Source organism: Armigeres subalbatus, chromosome 3 (assembly GCF_024139115.2).
Source record: "Armigeres subalbatus isolate Guangzhou_Male chromosome 3, GZ_Asu_2, whole genome shotgun sequence".
In the NCBI taxonomy this organism is placed as follows: Eukaryota; Metazoa; Arthropoda; class Insecta; order Diptera; family Culicidae; genus Armigeres; species Armigeres subalbatus.
Window position 1 is genome coordinate 165,982,707 of NC_085141.1, and position 22,586 is coordinate 166,005,292.

Here is a 22,586-nt window from a genome sequence, read left to right on the forward strand (position 1 = left end):
GGAGTGTAGATGCTCGTCGATTCCCTCCATTGTTTCCTAATGACGCTGATAGTTCATGCCGTCGTCCACGCACCTTTGGAACCAAACCCAGTCGATGAGACTGGTGATCCCGATTCACCGAGGAGCTCACTTCCGGATAGTTACCCGAGCTGAGCTCTTGGTAGACGACCGGCTGCGAAACATGGTAGTTTATGTTTGTTATGTACAGGTCTATTGTTGCGCGTACTCCGGACCGACACAGCTGAGTGAATCCGGTCTCAGGATCATTTAGTGGCCTTCCTTCATGTCGTTTCTCCAGATGGTGCCGTTTCGATTGCCACGACTGTTGCCCCAGGCTTGATGCTACGCATTCAGGTCTCCGACTTTGATATACTGGCCTTGTCTCCGCGTTAGCTTGACGATGTCCGAAGGGCGGCCGATGATTCATCTTTAGATTTGGCTTGAGTTGGATAGTACACCGCGATGAGCATGATTGTGCCCACAGCAGTGGTAACTACAACACCGATGTCCTCGATGACACTCAGCTCTAAACTTGGCGGCAGACGACAATTGATGTAGTAGCGAAGATCGATGGCCACACCACTTCCCCTGGTCGACCAGTCGAGTCGTACGATGCGTCCAGATGAACCAGATGGACCAGATCTGAGCTGATCTTGGTATTTTTTTTCCACCTGTCGTGGCGAGCGGTTTTGTGGACGGCGAGTACAGGTTTGAGGCCGCAACTCTCTAGCTCGGTGATAAGCTCCTTCTCATCCGTATCGGGGCACCCATACAACGAAGCTTTAAATGCGTTCTTGCCGGAGTGATCATGAGTGAAAAGTTCATACTTGTGGACTTCGAGAAACTCCACCATGGATTGGTGATGGTACTTGTAGGCCAGCATCACTTTCACGCTTTCGCTGCTGATCTTAAAAGTGCTTGTCAGCCTCTTCACAATCAGCTGGCGAATGTTTGGGTGCAAATTCGCCGGAACGCCCGTGGTAAGACAGGCGGGCATTTTTTCTTCCACTCTGGATGCACCTGTGTGTCGTCTTCAGTTGCTGGTTCTTGCGCTTTTTATCCGGTGGATTGTCGACGTTGTCCAACAACTTCTCGGAGGAGTTGGAGATCTCAGCTAGCGAACTAAAGGTGTATATCAAATCATCGAGAAATATTATAGATCCAGTTGAAAACTGAGCTCTCGCGACAACTGCATTTTCTTCCATTTCTATATGTCGCAACTGCATCGCGAGTGGTGCGTACGATGGCGCACGGCTATGGCATAGATGCGCACTACTCGCGATGCAGTTGCGACATCCGGAAATGGGAGAAAATGTGATTGTCGCGAGAGCTCAGTTCGGTTTTCAACTGGATCTACAATATGAAGACAACAACAATCTGAATCTGAAACTTTAACACATGAGTGCTTTGTTTTTCGAGCACCTTTCCCTGATCTATCAGTATCCTCGTCTCAGTTTTATTTCCCGCCCTGGAAGTTAATGAAAGTCATCCCCACCCTGAAACCTGTCCAAAAGTTATCGTTCTTCTCTCAGGGTTATCCAAGGTGTTTGAAAAGGCGATACATCGCCGGTTATTTCACTTTGCCGAACAGCTCATCATCTTGCTCAAGGAACAGTTTGGTTTCCGACGTGGTCGATTAACCCTGCACCAACTGATCAGAGTTACATACGCCCTCAATGTCTGGCATGATGGCCTGGTGTACAAATTACAATGCTATAATCTTCCCAGCTATCAGGTGAAAATCATCAACAACTATCTGTCGGCGAGGACATTTCGGGTCTCCATCAGCGGAGCGAGTTCCAAAGCACATGACATCATTGCAGGTGTCCCCCAGAGCAGTCTCTTTTGGCCCCTGCTGTTTAACCTGTTAACCTTTGACATACCAAAACCTCCAGCGATATTTTGTCTCTGTTCGCAGATTACACCTGTCTCATCTAAAAACATACAATGATCAGCTAGAGGCACAACTCAAATGAGGACTGAATGTCCTGATCCTGACATAATACATCACCAGCTGTAAAATCTGGATCAACGCGGCGAAGACCCAGGTCATCATCATTCCCCACTCAAAATCCCCTGATGCTCCGCCTGAGGGCTGTAAAATCACCACGACAGTAAAATATCATAAAATGTATTCTGTGATACCGTGCGGTAAGCACTTACCATTCTTAGACACATCACCATGTGGGTGCTCTTAGCTTCTGAAGGTTGCAATCGACGCTAAGCGTCGATGCCCAAGTTGGACCGCAGTTATTTGAAGATAGGCAACACCAGCTAGTAAACTACGTCTGCTGGAGCGCACCCCCGAGCTCTTGGACATCGCCCTCGATAATGCCGCAATAGATGTTGAACTGGGTTTAATACAAAGCCAATAGCAACCCATGTTGTCCCTACAGGTCCACAAAGGTTCAGGCTCATGGCCCCCATGAGCATGATTTACAATTTAGATATTTCCAAACAAGATGTTCTATGTTCCCCAAATCATATTGAAGTTCAAACCAATTGATCATTCAAGTCAACTGGGCTCGGAACAGAGCGAATAGCAAACTTATGGTCATTCTTTTGATGACCGTTGGATGATGTGAGCTAAATAGTGTTAGTAGAGACCATCGGATTGTCATTCGTAACTGAACAATTCGTTGTGTATTGTATCCGGTATCCTTTATGAAATATAAATAGCTATAGAAATATAGCCATCCCAATTGTTCGTTGGTTTCTAACCGGTTCAATGATTTTCGAGTCGGTGGTGGAAATCGCTCCGTCCGTTACGTAATTAGTGCATTGTCCGTTACATAAATCACATCAAAATCCTGAAAAGTAAAAGTTTTTTTTCTTCTCAGAATTACAGTACTCTTAAAAGCTTTCGTATGTCAGAAACCTGTTATCAAAAATCAAAAATTCGTTTGGAATGTCAGGAAGCCCCTTAAAAGAATATTGAAATCTTATGAATCGAACCAAACAAAAATTAAATCATTATCGCTGCTAAGAGGATTATAGAAATTATAACCAAATGAGCCACTTGACGCCGCTTAAAAATACACACCGGCGAGAACACCTTCCTCTACCGCTAACCTATTCCTGGAAACGCAGCCCTAGAAATGGTGCCATCAATTGGTGCTTTTCGGTGCCATTCCCAGGTGTCCTGTAGGAGGGGGTGTACAGTAAATTCGGTGTTTGCGTTACAAGCCAGGAACTAGCATCAGGAATAAGAACTCAACTAAAGCTACGTCGTTTGCTGCGGTTGCATTTGAGTGGTGAGAAATATGTATGTGGGTGTGTTTATGTACCAATAACTATTTATACAGTTGGCTGATGACAAAATATCTCAAATAAGGTAAATACGTAGCGCGGCATCGGCCGCTTGGTGATGGTATAAGGTGCAGAGTATAATCAGGTGATCATCCTTGGACCTCATAACGAATTGGTTCAATACCCTAATGCTACATAGATATGTTTGCTCGCGGACAGAGAAGATTGCTATAAAAATGTGAGTGATGGGACAGGGGGGTCAAAAGCTCTTCTGAGGGACGTTACAGCAGTAGATGTGTGAGGGAAAACATAGAAAAAGACGGATAGATAGGAAAAGTGATAGAGAGAAAGAGAATAACATAAAAAGTACTTACGTCCAGCAGTAAGTGGGTGCATCAATGCAGGATGTGCAGCTGTGGCCGCTGTATTAGGTTGTGGTTTTGGTTTGCTCACTTTAGTGTTACTCTTGGCGAATTCCAAGCGTATTGTTTGGGGCATATCAGGATCGAAGCGTACACCTTGCTGCAATATTTATATTCGGTTTGATTTTTGTGTTCGTAACATTTTGAGTTTGTTGGTAGAGGGAAGGTTGAAGTATTGGTACACAGAGTTGTTAAAATTCAATAGTCTTGAAAAAAGTACAAACAAAAATAGTACGAACGTTCTTCGCATTTTTAGTACTTGGTTAATCACGAAACAAAATGGGAATTGGAAAGTATCAAAAAATAGCTCTAGACAAAAATGTTTCAACAAAAATTGAAGTCCAAAAATTGATTGTCAAGGGATGATTATTAAGGGGGGTTTCGAGATACAGCGCCACTGGAATAACTATTTGTTGACAAAGTCTGATATTTAAGTATGCATCCTATAGGTTCCCGAACAGATTTCATTTTTTTAAATATTATTGTATTGTCATAATAAAAGTTGTTTTGTTTACTTATTACTTAGTAGAAAATAGCAAACCATTTTGTACAGGAAATGTCTATTTTTTTTATTTTTGTGAACATATTGTCAGAGTCATGTACTGCTTCGTACTAATATTAGTTCTGAGTTTTCCCAAGAAATGCTTTTAAATTCTTCTCGATTTTCCTTGAATGTTCATTCCAAATAAATTTGTCTGTATTTCCCCGAGAAAAAATTTCTCAATTCACTCATGACTTCCTTCTGAATCTGAACATTTTACCTTCCTTAGCCGTGTGGAGAGATGCGCGACTACAAAGCAAATCCAGTATAGTAAAATTTCTAGTTTGAAATTTCCTCGACTTTCCTGGGCATAAAAGTATCATTGTGTTAGCCTTATGATAAACGAATACAAAAATGTTAATTTGGCTTAGAAACTTTGCAGTCGATAACTGTGGAAGTGCTGGTTGAACACTACGAGGCGACAATGTCCCAATTGGGGATGTAGTGCCAATAATAAGAAGAAGAAGAACCTTCTGAATTTCAACGGGAATTTTTCTAAAGGTTTCACTAACATTTGAATGTCCCCGAGAGAGTTTCTCTGAATTTCCCAAAAAATCCCTAAAGTATTAATAATAATTTCAACGAAAAATTCTTCTTCAATATGCGTTTCAGCTTTTTTTTATGGGAAACTTGAAGCTTCAATGAGAAATTTGTAGCAGTTTCTATTTCAAATTCTCAACAATATCACGGTTCTTCCTCTTATCATTATCATCATCTACTTCTTCTTAAATGGCTTTAAGTTCCAACTGGAAAATGGCCTGCTTTTCAACTTGATTCATCTTTTTCAAGTGTAGCTTTTTCAGGGGAACGGTCGTTTGGTTCAAACCCATTACAGGCTCCGTTAACTGCCAGGCTAATTGTTTCACCCCCAGGCCATTCATCCCCTCAAGTCGCCTGACACCTTGGGATTCGGGGTTAGGGACGTCATATTGTCAGCTTCAGTGTTGCACCGAGCCTGGCGATATGACAGGATTTACACCGTTACGCACTACTTCAGAGTATCCATATCCCAGCGTAACGGGACGAACAAACCATTAGGCCGAAGCCCATATGGCCGAAGGGATCATTTGGCCGAAAGGGTCATTTGGCCGAAAGGGTCGTTTGGCCGAAAGGGTCATTTGGCCGAAAAGCTCATTTGGCCGAATAGGTTGTTTGGCCGAAAGGGTCTTTTGGCCGAAATGATCATTTGACGGAATAGATCATTTGGCGAATAGGTCATTTGGCCAAATAGGTCATTTGAAAAGTGAGAAAATAGGAATGAGAAGTAAGACGTCTCACTTCTCACTTATCATTTCTCATTGTTCAAAGTGAGTAGTGCGAAGTTGGTAGTGAGAAGTCTCACTCCTAATTTCTCACTGTGAGACGTTTCACTTCTCACTCATTTCTCACTTGTCACTGTGAAAAGCGGTGCGTGAAGTGAGACGTCTTACTACTCACTTCGCGCTTCTCACTTTTTACAGTGAGAAGAGAAAAATGAAGAGTGATAAGTGAGAAGTTTCACTTCTCACTTCTCATTTATCACTTCTCGTTGTTAAAAGTGAGAAGCGCAAAGTGAGTAGTGAGACGTCTCGCTACTCATTTCACGCACCTTGTTTTTTACAGTGAGAATTGAGACGTCTCACTTCTCACTCTTCATTTATCACTTCTCGCTCTAAAAATACGTTTCACTACTCACTTCGCGCTCCTTATTTTTTTACAGTGAGAAGTGATAAATGAGGAATAAGAATTGAGAAGTCTCTCTTACTCCTGATTTCTCATTTTTCAAATGACCTATTCGGCCATATGTCTTATGTCGGCCAAAAGTCATATTCGGCCAAATGACCCTTTCGGCCAAATGACCATTTCGGACAAACGACCATTTCAGCAAAATTACCCTTTGGTCAAATGACCCGTTCGACCAAACGACCCTTTCGGCCAAACGACCCTTACGGCCTAATAACCCTTTCGGCCAAATGACCCTTTCGGACAAATGACGCTTCGGGCCAAACGACCCTTTCGGCCAAATGACCCTTTCGATCAAACGGCCCTTTCGGCCAAACGACCCTTTCGGCCAAATTACGTGTTCGGCCAAACTACCCGTTCGGCCAAATGACCCTTTCGGCCAAATTGTCCACATAGGACCTACTAGCACGGAATTTGGCCTGCTGCCGCCAGAGAGTCGCATCGATCTTCTCCTGGATCTGGGCTAGGATAACTTAGTATAAAGCTTTGAGAATGGTACACGGCAATATAATACCTCGCCAGTTACCGCATACTGCCAGGTCACCCTTTCCGAGCACATTCACTAAAATACCATACATTCAGATGACCGGGAAAGTTGCGGTGACTCATATATTACGAAATAAACGATGCGTAGTTGAGTGGATGTCATGGAGTCCGCTTTGAGCATCTCGGCTGATATGCGATCGACCCCGGGGCTTTGTTCGATTTCATGCTTTGGACGGCTGTTTGAAATTTTAGCAGTGATGGAGCTTCGGTATTGATGCGTGTTACACATCGGATCCTAGCCAGATCATGCCATGGAGGTGACGGCCAAGCTGGCACTTGAAGAAGTTATTCGAAGTGCTCGAACCAGTGTTTCAGCGGGTCAGTTGAGCCGGTCAATAGCTGACCATTCGCGTCTTTCACAGGCATCGTTGTATTCATCCTCCTCCAGCTTAAGCGTCGTGAGATAACGTAGAAGAGGCGAACGTCCTCGGTTGCTGCGGCTCTTTCTCCTTCAGCGGCCAGAGAGTCTGCCCACGCTCGCTTGTTCCGTCGGCATGAACGTGTCACTAAGATTTTGGCTCCTCTGGGTTTTCTTGCTCTTTCGTGACTTTGGCTTCTCTTCGCTCCTCTATCTTCCTCCATGTCTCATCGGTGGTACATTGTTTTCTTTGGGTGCGCAGTTCGCCGAGATTATTCTTGCTGGTGGCGATGAAGGCATTCTTGATGGCGGTCCATTGGTCTTCCACGTTGCCACCTTCCGGAATATCTGCAACACGTGTCTCCAGTTCTTCAACGAAGAACCATTTCACCGTGGCATCATGTGGTCGATACCATTTTCTGTAAAGCCGTCACGTGAGACCCACGTGACCTTGTGAACCGATCGATGAGGGAAGAGCGATCCCCGATCACCATGTCGTTATTATCATAGAATTCGGCTAAAAGTTCTCCGTTTTCGCTAATTTTTCCGAGACCATGGCGTCCCATAATGTGCCCATGGTCCGAGTTGTCAGTGCAGATCTTCGCATTGAAGTCATCCACATAGATTTGATATCATCTTTCGGAATTCTATCTACGATGGCATTGAGTTGGCTGTAGAAGAACGGCAAAAAGAATATAACTCTTCAATTTCCCCATGAGCAATAAACGCCTTTAAACGAGGCCGTTTGGCCGAAAGCCATTCGGCCGAAAGCCTTTGGGGCGAATGCCATTTGACTAAATAATATTTTCGACCGTAAGTCATACACCCGGTTATATGACCCAAAGCAGTTTGGACAAAAACGTCATTGGCTGAAAATGTCGTTCGGCCAATCAAGCTATTCAAAGCTACACCATTTGGTCTAAAGGCATTTCGTCGAATAACATTTAGGCCGAAGGATATTATTTCTAAGGGGCATTAGATCGAATGGCCATTTGGTTGAAAATAAGTTTTTCGGTAAATATTAACGGATTATGATTTGATGAGCTTCGTTAACGGTTTGACCAAAGCGAACATAGTTTGACTTTTTTGAGACATGGGGGAGGGGGAGTGGTTTGGGGTTACAGGAAAATTTCGAGTCAATTTTTTATTTTTAAGAAATTTATTTTCTTAGAAATAAATCCATGAAACGTCGACATCGGATGGAATTTAAAAAAAATGACTTTTCGGGATTTTTTTCATGCCAAATGTTTTTCAAAAAATTTGTTTAAGAGATAACACCACATCTCGACGTTTCATGTATTGCTAAGACAAAAATTTTCTAAATCCCAAACTCATTCTATCGAGAAAAAAAACCGAACTGAGACCAGATCTCGACGTTTTATGCATTTCTAACACATTTGGCATTAAAAATAAAAGTTCGATTTCGAAATTTTCCTGTACAACCACAACCCAACCAACCATCCCCCCCCCTCCCGTATTGGCAAATTTTCATGTTTCCTAAAAGTCAAACTTTGACCGCTTTGATCAAACACTTAACAAAGTCCGATTGAGCGGATATTTTGCATAGGGACTTTTTTCGAGGAGATGAAACTTTTGAGCACTACTAGCTTTTGGAATTCAAAAAATCGATTTTCATTGGCACCCTAATACTTAGTGAAGAAAGACTATCCATAAGAAGAACAAGAAAATCTATGCTGTAATTAATTCGAAATGTCCATTCGACCAAATGCCTCTTCGACTAAATGTTCTTTCTACGAAATGTGATTCAACCAAACGTCATTCGACGAAATGTTCCAAAGCCCTAGCTATTCGTTGTTTGTTGTTTGGCCTAACAGGTCATTTGGCCGAAAATGTCGTTTGGCCGAATTGGTCGTTTGGTAGAAAGGGTCATTTGCCTGAACATGTCGTTTGGCTGTACATGACGTTCGTTTTTTAGGTTGTATGGCTGAAAATTTCATTTGGGTCACACAATATAAACGTCGTGTTCTATGTATGGTCGAAAATGGAATGAGAAGTGAGAAATATAAATGAGAAACGAGACGTTATGCTTCTCATCCTTCGTTTCTCACTTCTCATTACTCAGTTCTAACTGAAATACTGTGAGACTTTTCAATAAAAATGGCTCACTTCTTGTTGTGATAAGTGATAGGCAAAATATACATACGTACCACTATTATTGGCTCGTTTGCGATTGAATCCACTAAGAATTTATAATTCCAATTTTGTTTCAAAGATGAAGAATCAAAATATTTGCTGATATAGCAACCGTCCGGAAACATCTCAGCAAAACTGCGTGAGCTCTACACTTGTGTGGGTATTCACTTCAACAAAAGTTCATTTTGCGGTTATTATACGAATACGACCCGTTCAAACGTCAGAATTTCTACCGGGTTGCTCATTTTGCGTTGGTCTATGATTCACATAGCTTGCAGATTGGAATTTACAAAAAAAAGTCAAAAAAGGTACAAATTGACAAAGGGATGGCCGTTTGAAAACAAGTTGTGGTTTTTGTTTTTTATTTTTTTTTTTTTGAAAAAGACTTTTAAACTCAAAATTTCACCATGTCAAAAGGTCATTCTTTAGATTCAGATTCTCTAAAGCTAAAAAAACCGAAGTGATTTGTTCTAATGGTTAAACGCTAGGGCCACCGCAGTTTTGCAAAGGTGTTTTCGGACGGCCATATTGCTCGCCATTTTGATGTATCACGTTTGAATCAAAATTGAGATTAGAGAGCATGACTTAATTAACATTTCAACATTTTTTACAATACAGAAAAATCAGATTTCTAACTCTTACCAGTTCGGGAAAAATCCAAATTTTGGGACAAATTTACTGGAACCTTCCCTTAAGCAATTTATGTAATGCACTTTGATTGCATAGAATGATCCTTTTGTGACATACAGCCAACAAAGTGCGACTTTTAGTTGATGTATTTCATGCGTTTCGCATCCTTTTTATTCTATGTATTGTATTTATTGTAACTATGTTCCACAAGACGCTGCACTAATGTTATTTTCCATCATTTAAAAGCTCAAAAATCAAAAAGATGGATATAATTAGTACGATTCCTTCTGTTTGCCTTCATAATCTGCTTCGATTCACTGATGTTGTTTGCGATATAAAAATTGAGCAAGGTATAGAGAGTTGAATAAACAAAACTGTGTGGAAGTGGTGCAAAATGGCTAGATATCTCCCTCTTTTGAATGTTTGCTATTGGATGTTTGCTGGTTTTGCTAGAGAAATTGCCGAAGGGTAATTTGAATTTTGTTTTTGTGAAACATTTTTTTCAATTTTTATGGTAGTTGGTGATTTGAATAATCGGAAATGTTAAGACAGATAAAATAACACAGTTATAATTACTAAACAAGAAAATAGGACAGTGTAGTTTTTCAAACACCTCATTTATAAGCGTTTGTTAGAAACCAATTGAAATAATTATTGATTAACAGAAAAAAACAAGAACAAAATTCAAATTTAAGAATGCAGAACAGAAAAAACACATAATTTACAATATTCATACAGTTAAACAAGAGAACTGGGTGGAAGAATTTTCGAACGGAGATTATAAATTCGCGAGGGGGCTGTTGTGATGCATTTGTATGGAAAAAAAATTGCGCGCGGTGTGAAACGGTTCTGGTTGATCTGAACGGTGACAAACTTCCGGGTGTAAAGTGAATGTAGGAAGAAAAGGTGTGAGCAAAAGGAGTGAATTCCAAGTGAAATCAGTCGTTTGAGAGTGTTCCAAACTCGCCTTGCTTTGAATGCGGTGCTACCACTAAGTGTATATAATGGACGGTTGTAAAAAAGGTCGTTATTGGTAACGGTGGCTATTTTATTTTGTTCATCTAATGTGACTCGTGTTAATCGAAATTTCCTAACTTCTGACTTCTAATTCACCGTAAAAATTATTAGCTATGGGGGATAAATTTTGAGTTAAAAAGTGCACAGCCTAGAGGATACAATCAATAGAGTAAAGTACAAAACAAAATACAAAACAAAATAATACTAGGGAGGGCACGTTAGGTCTATATATCTAAAATTTGGAGCTTACAAAAGAGAGCACAGGAGAAGGGAAGTGCTATAGCAATTTAATTACCTGTAGATCCTGTTTGGCTGCCTCTGCCCCGGAACGTGTGCTGAACGTGACAAAGCCCACCGGCTACAAAAAAAGAGAGAAAACATTCAATAGGTTTTTCCATCACTTTTAATCCAATTATCCGAGTTCCAGGACGCCAGCGTTAAGGGGAGCCGGGGCGCTATCTGATTACGGAAAATTGCGTGTTTTTGGACGACCGGAGGATTACGGCAGACAGAGAATAAAGTCAAGGCCCACCCCACGAGCGAGTGTGATGAGAATCGGGCTTACTTACCGATGCTGTCTTGCCATTTTTGCTGGTAACCTTCAACAGTGAACCTTCGTAGCCCTCGTAGGCTCTGAACAGTAGGTACAATTCCCTGGGCTTCGCGTCCATCGGCAATCCACTGACGAACAAAGTGCGCACCTGGAGGGAAGAGAAAGAATGGTAGGATTATTAATGAGGTGTTTAGGGCGTTTGTTCTCAAATGGTATCTTCATATCAAAATGCAAATTACAATAGGCTTGTGTAGTTTTCCTAATTAAACGATTTTCAAATGTTTCGCAAAATGTGAAATATTTTTTCTACAAGAATTGTGTTCCTTTATAATTTTTTATACAAGTTCTGAAGGTATAATTCATAACAATTAAACATTCCGTTGAGAATTACGTGAAAAACGGGTTACTGTCCTTATGTTATTGAAAGGAGGTAACACGAGTTAACCTTAAATAATAACACACTGAATCAAAAATCGAATTAGGTAATTAATGTGTGTGTGCATGTGTTTTTGAAGGAATATTTTTTTTTATTTTCTAATATTTACTTTATTTATAAATTTCTTAAGACACTGTGTCTCAGTTAATTGAATAATCATTTAATTATCCATAAATGTATTTTTATTTCGTTCAAGATATTTGAAGAACCTAGATATTTAGCTGAAACAAAGTATTGATTTTTAACGTACATTTCCTCGAATAACATATTTGTGACTGTACGAATTACGTCACACAAGACAGCGCCGTTCACTCCAACTCCATATACTCCCACGCTTTCCAAATTGATATCGCCATGACATAATAATTGAACGTTTCCCGATACAGAAAACAATCGCTCTATGGGACAGCGAAAAGTTTTTCGAACGAGGAGAACAGATCAACTTGTTTCATTGGAGTGTGAATTAAATTGAATTAATTAGTCAAACAGAAAGGTGAACAACAACAAACTCGCGATAAGTCAGATCACGAGCATTGGAGCTAGAAACCAAAGATGGATTGTTTACTTATCTTCGTTGTGGATCTTTTTCAAGCTTCCGAAAATATTAGTGCATACTTCAAATTCAAGTTAACATCCATTTGAAACTTACTCTAACTTGCCATGGCACTTTCCCATTCCTATCCAAGAAGTTTGCTTTATCGCATGACCCGTCTGATACCACACCCTTGCAAAATAGCTTCTGTGGTATCAATATTGAAACACTTAACTCTGGACCAGGTTATATGCAGAAAAGTTAACAGCAATGGAGCTGTGCAGCATACAGAAGCATAAAATAGGGCTAGTCAATTTTCATATCCTGCTTCGGCCTGCATGTGGGAGTAGTGGCGACGTTCTCTTATCGTGGGAACTGTGGGCAGATGTTACATGTATGTCAGGAGGAAAGCGACTCATTAATTTTCAGCGCCGTAATATGCTCATCATTAATTCAGCCATTTTCCAAGGTATCTACTAGTAGGTGTGCGACCACATGGTTCTTCTTTGCTGTCGTGGAAAGGGGTCCTGACTCCACTTTGGACGTTTCCTCTCGTGCGTTGCCTCATGTACGATAAATCTTTGTTGAACAAGTTATTTAAAATTTCATAGAAAAGGCTCACCAGGAACCGTTGGTGAAGAGTAAGTGGTGAACGGTGAAACAGGACACAAGTGTTTCAGACAGGTATGGTCTCCAACCCGTCATTATTTATAGTTGGGAAAAGGATGAAACAGGGGTGGATGGGTGGAGAGTTTGGTAGGACCCCCTGCGCTAGAATATTGAATTAATTTCGACAGGCACTTTTGTACACAAACATACACAGTCATACGTAAGGGGACACCAACCCATCATCACATAATTAGATAGGGGTTTTGCGCACCGGTGGAGGTTGGTTGTAAAATTTTCATTCGGCGAGAAATAATTTATCAACCATTCAAGTGCCTTTGTTTGCGAGTCTGACAGGGGATCTAAACTAGAGTTGGAAGTCGATTGACTCTCGTGGGATGAGGTGTACGAAAGGATGTTGCCGATATCAAATTTTGCCCAAGTTTCACACCTCTATAAATAATCCAGTGACAAAGGTGTCAAATATAGTACCTAAAACGATAGAAAATAGATGGACTTTAAATATCCAGGGATCGGGAAGGTCTCAATTAAGTAGAAAATGATACGATATTCATATAGTTTTGTGAAGTAAGAAGATTAACAACAATTTTATCTCTTGCCAAGCAGCCAGCAAGTTTTAACATTTAAGGCTCCCCCAGACCTAAACGATTTCATCGCCGCGATTCTATCGTTGTGTCCAAGGGGCAACTAACTTTAAACTTTCGACAGTATCCAGAAATACTAACAAATACTAGCGAAAAACTACGTCGTATCTACGGTAAATTGATCGAAAAGCCCTGGTTGGGGAAGCATGAAACACAACGCCACCCAGTCGATACAGTCCACCCAGTTTTAGGCAACACATAATTTCAGTCTCCTTTAAATTCTTAAAAAAAAAACTGAACAACTATTTATATTACTATTACTTTTTGAGCAATCTTTAGGACCCACGTAACAGTAACCAAAGTAACAGTAACAGTAACGTAACAGTGCAGTAACCAAATTCGCTTCGATTGTGCTGCTGTTCTTTTTACGCTTCCATATCAAGCAAGCTGGAGTCTTCAGTAGCCTTGCGAGCAAATGCGTAGGAATACCAATCCGGAGATGGCGAGTTCGATTTGGGTTGGGCATATTCTTGACTCCTTGGGCAAAGTGTATCCATTGTACTTGCCACACAAGATACATACTCATGCAATGGCGGGCATAGAAATGCTTTCAACTAATACCCAAGCAACACCTCTTGTTTCTCAGTGAGTAACAACAACTGTGGTGTGACTTACTAAAGGTCTGACTTAAGCACAACGGGTCGTATTGGGAACTCCTTTGTGACACAAAAAGCGCAAGAGGTGGAGCCTATTTGCAACATATTGCGGCTACAAAGAAAATAAAAACACAAAAACAAACCGGGAATCGAACCATGGACCTTGAGATTTGCAGCCTTCTACTATAACCATCACACCAACAATTCTATTTGGAGATTCTGCTACAAGTGCACTACATAAACAACAAAGTCAGTTGTAACTTCATTGTACCTTATACGGAACATGCAGGGGACTGTCAAAAATAAAATACTGCTCCAGCTGAGCTCAAAGTGTTTTGCAACATATCAGAAACATTGTCGTAACAGCAATGGACCGAAGTGTTATAAATTCTGCAACTTATCTGTTTTGTTTCTGATATGACACACATCGAATTTTAAACCACCCAAGAAGTCAGATGGGTAGAATATTGCGACGCCACTTAAACGGAAATGAAACATTGTGATTTTTTGAAACTGGGAAGTGGCTTCAATGTGACTCGATGTATTGCCAGTGTCTTCAATGCAATTTATTAGGAACAAACACCTAATTGAAAGATGTTGCGCGTGCTGCTTGGGTAACTAAGGAAATGCTAATAAAATACTAAGTTGAAAAGCAGGCTAAGTTCCAGTTGGAATGTAGAGCCATTGTAGAAGAAGAAGAAGGCCAAGCAAGCAAAGTTTCCATGGAAAGCAAGCCAAGCTCCAGTTGGAATGTAGAGCCATTGAAGAAGAGGAAGTAGAAAAAATTAGCGAATTCAAAAGCAACCTTCCCCGGCCACAAAAACCTCAGCATACAAATGTTCACGCCGATCGGTTCAGTAGTTTCGGAGTCTATAAGGTTCAGACAGACAGAAAATCATTTTTATGTATATAGATTTTGCAATGAGCGTCAAAATGGGAGCTCCATAATATTGCAACCAATAATCAAGAAACAAAATATCGAGAAAGTGTATATTACAGTATGAAACCAGCGAATCTTGCCCCAGAAAAGTTGGTAACTGGCCAGAATGGAAGTGGCAGTGCGAAACCGAAGAAGGCATTTCAGGGAAACGAGCCGCTAAAGAACACGAAGTTCCAAAGAGAAACATTTGCAATGTAGCTGATGCTAAGTTTGAGTCGTTTCAACGCACAGCAGGAGAAAATTGTTTAATCACATTTGGAGCTTGAAACACGATGCTACGGAATTGGTCCTGATGATTTACGCAATCTAGAAACCAGGCACCACGGACTTTATCTCAGGATTGTAGAACTCACGTCAGCTGCTCGTCTGCAAGGATTCAATCCAGTTGTTGTTGATATCTTTTTTCGATCTCCTTGAATAAACAGGAAGCCCACACAAGTGGATGCCTTTTGACTTCGACACATATTTCGATCGCTTCCTAGAACACACTCGACCAATAGAATCGAACCCGATATTGTTGCTGCTTGATGGTCACATCTCACTTACCAAAAAAATTGCGTTTTTTGGAAAAAAAAAAAGCAAGCCGGAACCACGTCTCGCATCAGCTTTCCACCGCACTGCATTCACCGGATTCAAATGTTGTACTAAAGACGCATCTCTCCAGGGCAGTCGACAAATACAGCTGTCAAAAATCCAGGTAAATGAGCTGAGTGAACTTTTTGGAAAGGATTATATTAAAACATCATTGGTATGGAAAGCCTTTATTCCGCCACCAACGATAATGGTTTGCGACTTGTGCCCTTTGCTGATGCTAGAGGGATGGCAAACAGCAGTATCTACTTCGCACGTAAGAATATACGCAAACACACCTGGCAACATCCGAGTGGAGAAACTTGCTCACAGATATACCACGTGCTGATTAACGGACGGTTTGAAGGAGTTGCTGAACAGTACCACCAGAAGCTGCTACCGGATCTGGCCGCAGGAAGTGTTAGGCACTGCACAGCGATGCCAACGAAATGATTGGGTGACGGACGAGAAAAATGCGGACGCCAACGAAATGATTGGGTGTCAGACGAATGCTAGTGGCTCGTCCCCTTTTCAACAGAGAGCGGTACAGTGTAGCAGGGGCAGAAGAGAAACGAATCCACCGCAGAAAAAAAGGAAACGCGAAGAGAGTGTGATAGCTGAAGCGCAGGAGAACATGGATAGAAACAATATAAGGTGGTTTTACGCAACTGTCAATGGCACGCGGCATAAGACTGCGCCAGTGGCCGCCATGTGCATTGACCAGAGGGGAATTTGCTGACAGACAAGACTATGGTGGCAGCCAGGTGGAAGGAGCACTTCAAAGATTTGTTGAACGGTGAAAACGAAGGTGTATTAAGGAGCAGGATAGACATAGTCGGCGACGGTCAAGGAACCACCAACGAAACGCTGGGTGAGGTAAAGACGGCTCTAAGCGAGCTGAAAAACAATAAATCTGCTTGGAAGGACGAGATCCCGGTCAAGCTTCTCAAACACGGATGTGAGCAGCTGCATCATTCGATCCACCACATTATCCAGGAAATATGGAAGGACGAAGAACTGCCTGCCGGCTGGTTGGATGGCCTCATATGCCGAATCTACCCAATCTATAAGAAAGGGCACAGACTAGAGTGTGGCAATTACAGAGCGATCACCCTTCTGGAGTCGTCGTACAAAATTATGACGCGTATCCTGTTTAACAGAATGAGACCACTTGAGGAGTTCTTCCTCGGCGAATACCTGGCAGGTTTTCGTGAGGGCCGATCAACGATGGATCAGATGTTTAATCTGCGGATGATCCTTGATAAATTCCGGGAGTACAACTTACAGACTCACAATCTGTTCATTGATTTCAAAGCAGCGTACGATTCAGTGAAAAGAAATAAGCGGTGGTAGATAATGTCCGAACATGGTTTTCCGGCGAAACTGATTAGACTGATACGTGCAACGCTGGATGGCTCGAAATCAAGTATTCGGATTGCAGACGAAGTGTCAACCTCGTTTGTGACCTTAGACGGATTGAAGCATGGTGATGCACTTTCGAATTTATTGTTGAACATTACACCCGAGTAGATCTAGCGTGCCGAGGAACGGCACTAGCATCACACGGTCGCATATGCTCCTGGGCTTTGCGGACGACATCCACCTTATTGGAATCGATTGCAGAGCAGTAGTGGAGGCTTTTGTCCCATTGAAGAGGGAGACGGTGAGGATATGCTTAACCTTTAACTCTACCAAGACAAAGTACATGGTGGCAGAGAAAGACCTAGTGGTGTTGGTGCTAACGTAGTGCTTGTTGGGGATGTGTTTGAAGTTGTTAAAGAATTTGTTTACCTTGGAACGCTTATGACATGTGATAATGACGTTTCCCGTGAAGTGAAAAGATGTTTTGCTGGTGCGAAAAGGGTCTTCTACGGATAACGTAACCAGCTTAGGTCCCGCAACATGCAGACGGAAACGAAATTTGCTCTACATAAAACTCTGATTCTACCAGTGGCCCTTTATGGACATGAAGCATGGACGTTAAAAGAGGCGGACCGGAGAGTTTTCGGGGGTTTCGAACGAAAAGTGCTGCGTACCAGATTCGGAGGAAACTAGAAAATGGTGTGGGGTGCAGACGCATGAATCATGAGCTGTATCAAGTATACAAAGAAGAAAATATTGTGAATCATATAAAATACGGCAGACTTCAGTGGTCTGGTCACTTAGTGCGAATTTCGGAAGGAAGAATAGCAAAAACAATATTCAATAGAGAACCAGATAGACGCCGGTGACTTCGTGGAAGGCCACGAACACGCTGGCTGCACGCGATGGAATCTGACCTGGGGACCATGAACGTTCGGGAAAACTGGAGGAACATCGCCCAAGACCGATGATTATGGACCTCTACAATACACCAGACATAGGTGTATCGACGCTGTAGCCAACAAGGTACCCAGGTAGGTACATTAATTTCAACGGATTTGCTAAGACAAAATTGGTGCCCCGGAACAGGCATGCAGCAACCCGATTCGCATCAACGGTACAAGTGATCAAGATGCTGGACTGGAGATGGCGTTGAAGCTTTCAGATTTCCCTGACAATGAATACGAAGAAAACCGGATGGCATTAAGCAGCTATGAACCTGTTGATCCGATTGCTGAAATGCTGAAGCTGACGATAAAGAAAACTGTGCGCCGGGAACCTCGCGAGCTTTGCAGTTTCTTCATCGGCCATAATACCGCTTCCCAAGACACCCGAAAGGTGTCGCGAAAGAGGAAAAGAAAGGAAACAGTGCTCACATTAAGTCCGTACCGTACGGTTTCGAAGGAGGCCCAGGCATCGAAGGATATAGAAACTATCAAGAAAGCCGGCAAGCGACGTAGGAAACCCAATACAAAGCAGTCTACGAAGAGCAAACGTGACGACTCACTTGAATATTTCCTGTGTGATCTGTGCGGAATATGTTCAGTGACGAACTTTTTGCACCAGCCGATTTTACCGACAATCTGAATAGGTATGGCAAGGAAAGGCACAAGTGTGGTGCATGCCATCACAAAACAAATAGTCATCATAGAACAAACAGTATGATTTAAAGTGAACTCTTTGTGTACCAACAATTGACGAACGGCCCCCGTATATCCAAGGCGAAAGAAAGCAACAGAAAAGCGTGCGCTGTTGCTCTGTCTTATGCTCGTTGTTGAGTTAAGTTGAGTTGACTTCCATCGCTAGGTTCAGTAGCGTTTCAAAATCAGACAAGGGACACATTCCACGGCAAAGGTGCCTATATGTTAAGTGACGCCATGCTTGGTTTCACGAATGTTGCAAAGATAAATGTCCAATGTGTACCCACTAATCGGCAATGAACCGAAGGTGACTTTACTTTTCTTTATAATAAGTATGATGTTAGAAGTCTTGAAATTAGTAAAAAAGTTATTTTGAGCTTTTTAGTGAAATGTCTTCAATCCTAAAGAGAAAGAACAAGTCTCTCACTTATCATTTCTGTTTAAATATACGATATGTGGCATACCGCGAGAAACTTTTTTAGCAAGCTGTCTTGATAGAGAACTGATTCGGGAGGCTATACCCCATGATAAATTTCTTTTATAAAGCTCCAAATGCGGGGAGCACTGGCTCTGATGATGCATTCCAACTTGTTCTACACAGCTGTGCAGTAACCAATACGAAAGGAGCGAAAACAAAGCGAAAATCACCATTTTTCTGTGGGGGCTGCCTATCGGATTTTGTTTTTTCATACTCGTATACAAGTTTGATAAATTTGTTATCATGGCTTGTTATGATTCGGAACAGTTTTTGCCGCCCTTTTATCGTTGTTCGTTATCTATTGAGAGCCATTTCTGCAAACCCTGGAGGTGATATTTTGTTGCAGGCTTGACAGATACGTATTTCGACCTCAACGAGTTGAAGTCGAGTCAAGTACGAGACACTGAAGACGACCCTACTGTTGAGGTCGAAATACGTATTTGTCACGGTACAATAAAGTGGTGGAATTAAAAGAGATGGTACAAACTAGTCTTATTACAAGTTGAAATTATTGTTTTGTTATCATTAAAATTGCTTTTGCTTTTTTGCATATAAATAAAAGATGAAATCGAGAAAATCATTAATTATATTTTAAAATCTCATGACACGTTATTCACTACAAAATGATTCATCATTTGAAAGGTATTTTTCATCCAGGAATCACGATCTGTAATCTTCCAAGGCTAAGACGCGCGGCCACAAAGCAAGACCATGCTGAGGGTGGCTGGGTTCGATTCCCGGTGCTGGTCTAGGCAATTTTCGGATTGGAAATTGTCTCGACTCCCCTGGGCATAAAAGTATCATCGTGTTAGCCTCATGATATACGAATGCAAAAATGGTTTCTTGGCTTAGAAACCTCGCAGTTAATAACTGTGGAAGTGCTTAATGAACACTAAGCTGCGAGACGGCTCTGTCCCAGTGTGGGGATGTAATGCCAATAAGAAGAAGAATCTTCCAAGGCTAAAAAAATATTCGATAGGAAGGTAGAAAAAAACCGAAATTTTCCACATTTTGAAGAAATATTTGGCGAGGAAAAACGCCCTTGCAGGATTACAATACAATGTACTATGCGTCTCCATGCACTTTCCATACCAGTGCGTGGTGCGTTGTTTCCTAAGAGCTGCCAGCTAAAAGGCGTTTTGCCTCACGAGTTTTCCGGCAACAAAATATCACCACCAGGGTTTGCAGAAATGGCTCTCAATAGATAACGAACAACGATAAAAGAGCGGCAAAAACTGTTCCGAATCATAACAAGCCATGATAACAAATTTATCAAACTTGTATACAAGTGCGAAAAAACAAAATCCGATAGGCAGCCCCCACAGAAAAATGGTGATTTTCGCTCCTTTCGTATTGGTTACTGCACAGCTGTGTAGAACAAGTTGGAATGCATCATCAGAGCCAGTGCTCCCCGCATTTGGAGCTTTCTAAAAGACATTTATCATGGGGTATAGCCTCCCGAATCAGTTCTCTATCATGGCAGCTTGCGAAAAAAGTTTCTCGCGGTATGCCACATATTGTATATGTAAACAGAGATGATAAGTGAGAGACTTGTTCTTTCTCTTTAGGATTCAAACCCTGATCACCACTTTTTGGAAATGATAGATAATATTATCAATATGATTGATTTTTTTTGCAATTTAAAGATAGCATCAGGTAGCAATATTGTTTAAATGTTGCATGAGGCAGTCTTTGCTTAGCTAGGGAATATGTCCCCACACCCCCCCCCCCCTCCCCTATCTAGGTATCAAATACTTCAAGCAGACTGACAAAAGCAACTCAAGTATGGGAAGAGGCCTCAAAACACCGTCACAAAACTAGACCTAAAATTATGTAGGTTAGGCTAAAAAAGTCTCAAAATAATAGATGGTACGGAAAAAACGAAATTTGCCACATTTTGATGAAACATCTAACATTTCGGCCTAACCTACAATAATGTACTTCGCGTCTCCATGCACTGTCCATACCAAAGTGTTAATTCGCCGACGTGTGGTGCATTGGTGGTGAGAGCTTCCGACCAAGAAATGTTTTGCCTCATGAGTTTTCCGGCAACGAAATATCACCACTTTTTTAAAAAGTGAATATTATCAATTTGATTGAGATTTTCTACTACTTTGAGATGACACTAGCTAGCTAGATTGTTTAACTGTTACATGAGGTAAAAAACCCATGAAAATTGTTACAGCTAAGACATTGAAGCAATATTTGCTTAGCTAGGGCGTATTGCCCTCCCCCTTCCCCTAATCAGCTGTAAGGGCTTTTATAGAGCTTGTATAAAGCTTGATTGCTCTGTAATATCGTAAACACTATTTATAGGGACGAAAATTAATCTGCAAACAAGCGTTAGATTGAAATTAAGCATGGCATCTTTGAGGACCGTCCTTTACACCACCCGGGGCGTGCAAGAATCCTAGGTATGTTTACTATTAAGTCCAATTAACTGAATTGCTTACTTTTGAATGCAATGTTCGCTACCATGTCCTGGAGATCATGTAACTACAATATAGTTTGCTTTCGGTTAGCGGAGCGGACACTCATGATACAATTATTAATGCTGTTTTTTAATACAAGATCGAGCAATTGTTCAATATTTCCTCTTTACGTAAACGTGAGTATGAAAAAAATCAATCGAGTCAAACTGAAAATGTTGAAGAAGTCCTTCAAATCTGAAGCCATTCAGTTTACTAAAGCTGTAGAAGATAGCTGTAAATATGTCATAAACAACATAATCAAATTCGAGGAACCTTTAATCTTTTCATTCGACACCATCATTCAATGTCAGTTCCAAAAAGCACCGCTTTATCGAAGGAAATTCGTTAAAGCACAGATTCAATAACCCCGAGCTTTCTCTGTCGGTGATTTGCTTCCAACAGCTGCATATTTCTTCTTGTCGTCACTCAATTTGCATTTCTATTAGCCATTTTACTGGTGCCGTCTTGTGATGCTCTGGATCTGCATCCAGAACCTCAACTTTTCAGGGGGGAACGCTTTGACAAATCAAGTCGATAATCCACCCTCCTTAGTGCTGATGCTGTACCATTTTGTTTACCATGGAACGACAACCAAGAAATCAGCATCGCCGTGTCGCGGAGTGCGGTGACGCGAGGCATCGAGACAGGGACAAGAAAGAAAAACTCCAGTTTGACAACATTATTTGCATAATGTTTGACTTGCTTGTGGGTCTTCCGAAGACTTGCCACAACGATCTGCCACCGGCAGCCGTCGGTTTGACGTTCTCTGATACAGAGTGACTGTCTGGTTCGATGGGGGAATGCTTCCCCAAATGCCAGACGAAGGGAAACGAAACGGAACCATCCGTCGCAATTCCGAATCCTCACGTGCTTGTTGGTGCCATTGCAAAACGATATCGTCCTCGTATAGCTGTTTCCTGGACTTCGTTCGTCGTCTTCTCCAGATGGAGTGGAAGATAATAGCGGTAAAATAAGGGTAAACAATTTATGAACAACTGGAATCTGCACGACCACGAGGCGACGAGGTGCTCTTTGTGGGCGCCCCCACATTTCACTGCAGAGAGCAGAGCTTTGGCTTGTTTTGCACAGTTAAATGAA

At 41.7% G+C, this 22,586-nt stretch overlaps 1 protein-coding gene across 5 annotated transcripts in view; it reads right to left on the reverse strand.

Annotated features, from left to right (window-relative positions):
* LOC134220438 (protein couch potato) overlaps positions 1-22,586 on the reverse strand; it is a 549,209-nt gene that overhangs the window by 39,936 nt on the left and 486,687 nt on the right. For all 5 annotated transcript variants that reach the window (XR_009981901.1, XR_009981899.1, XR_009981900.1 and 2 more), the window contains exons 3-5: positions 11,209-11,340; positions 10,935-10,997; positions 3,624-3,771 (exon numbers count right to left, since the gene is read on the reverse strand). Coding sequence is in view for 1 of the 5 variants with exons in the window: in XM_062699497.1 (XP_062555481.1) it covers positions 3,624-3,771; positions 10,935-10,997; positions 11,209-11,340 (343 nt within the window). In the remaining 4 variants the exon portion in view is untranslated. The remainder of the gene's footprint in view (positions 1-3,623; positions 3,772-10,934; positions 10,998-11,208; positions 11,341-22,586) is intronic.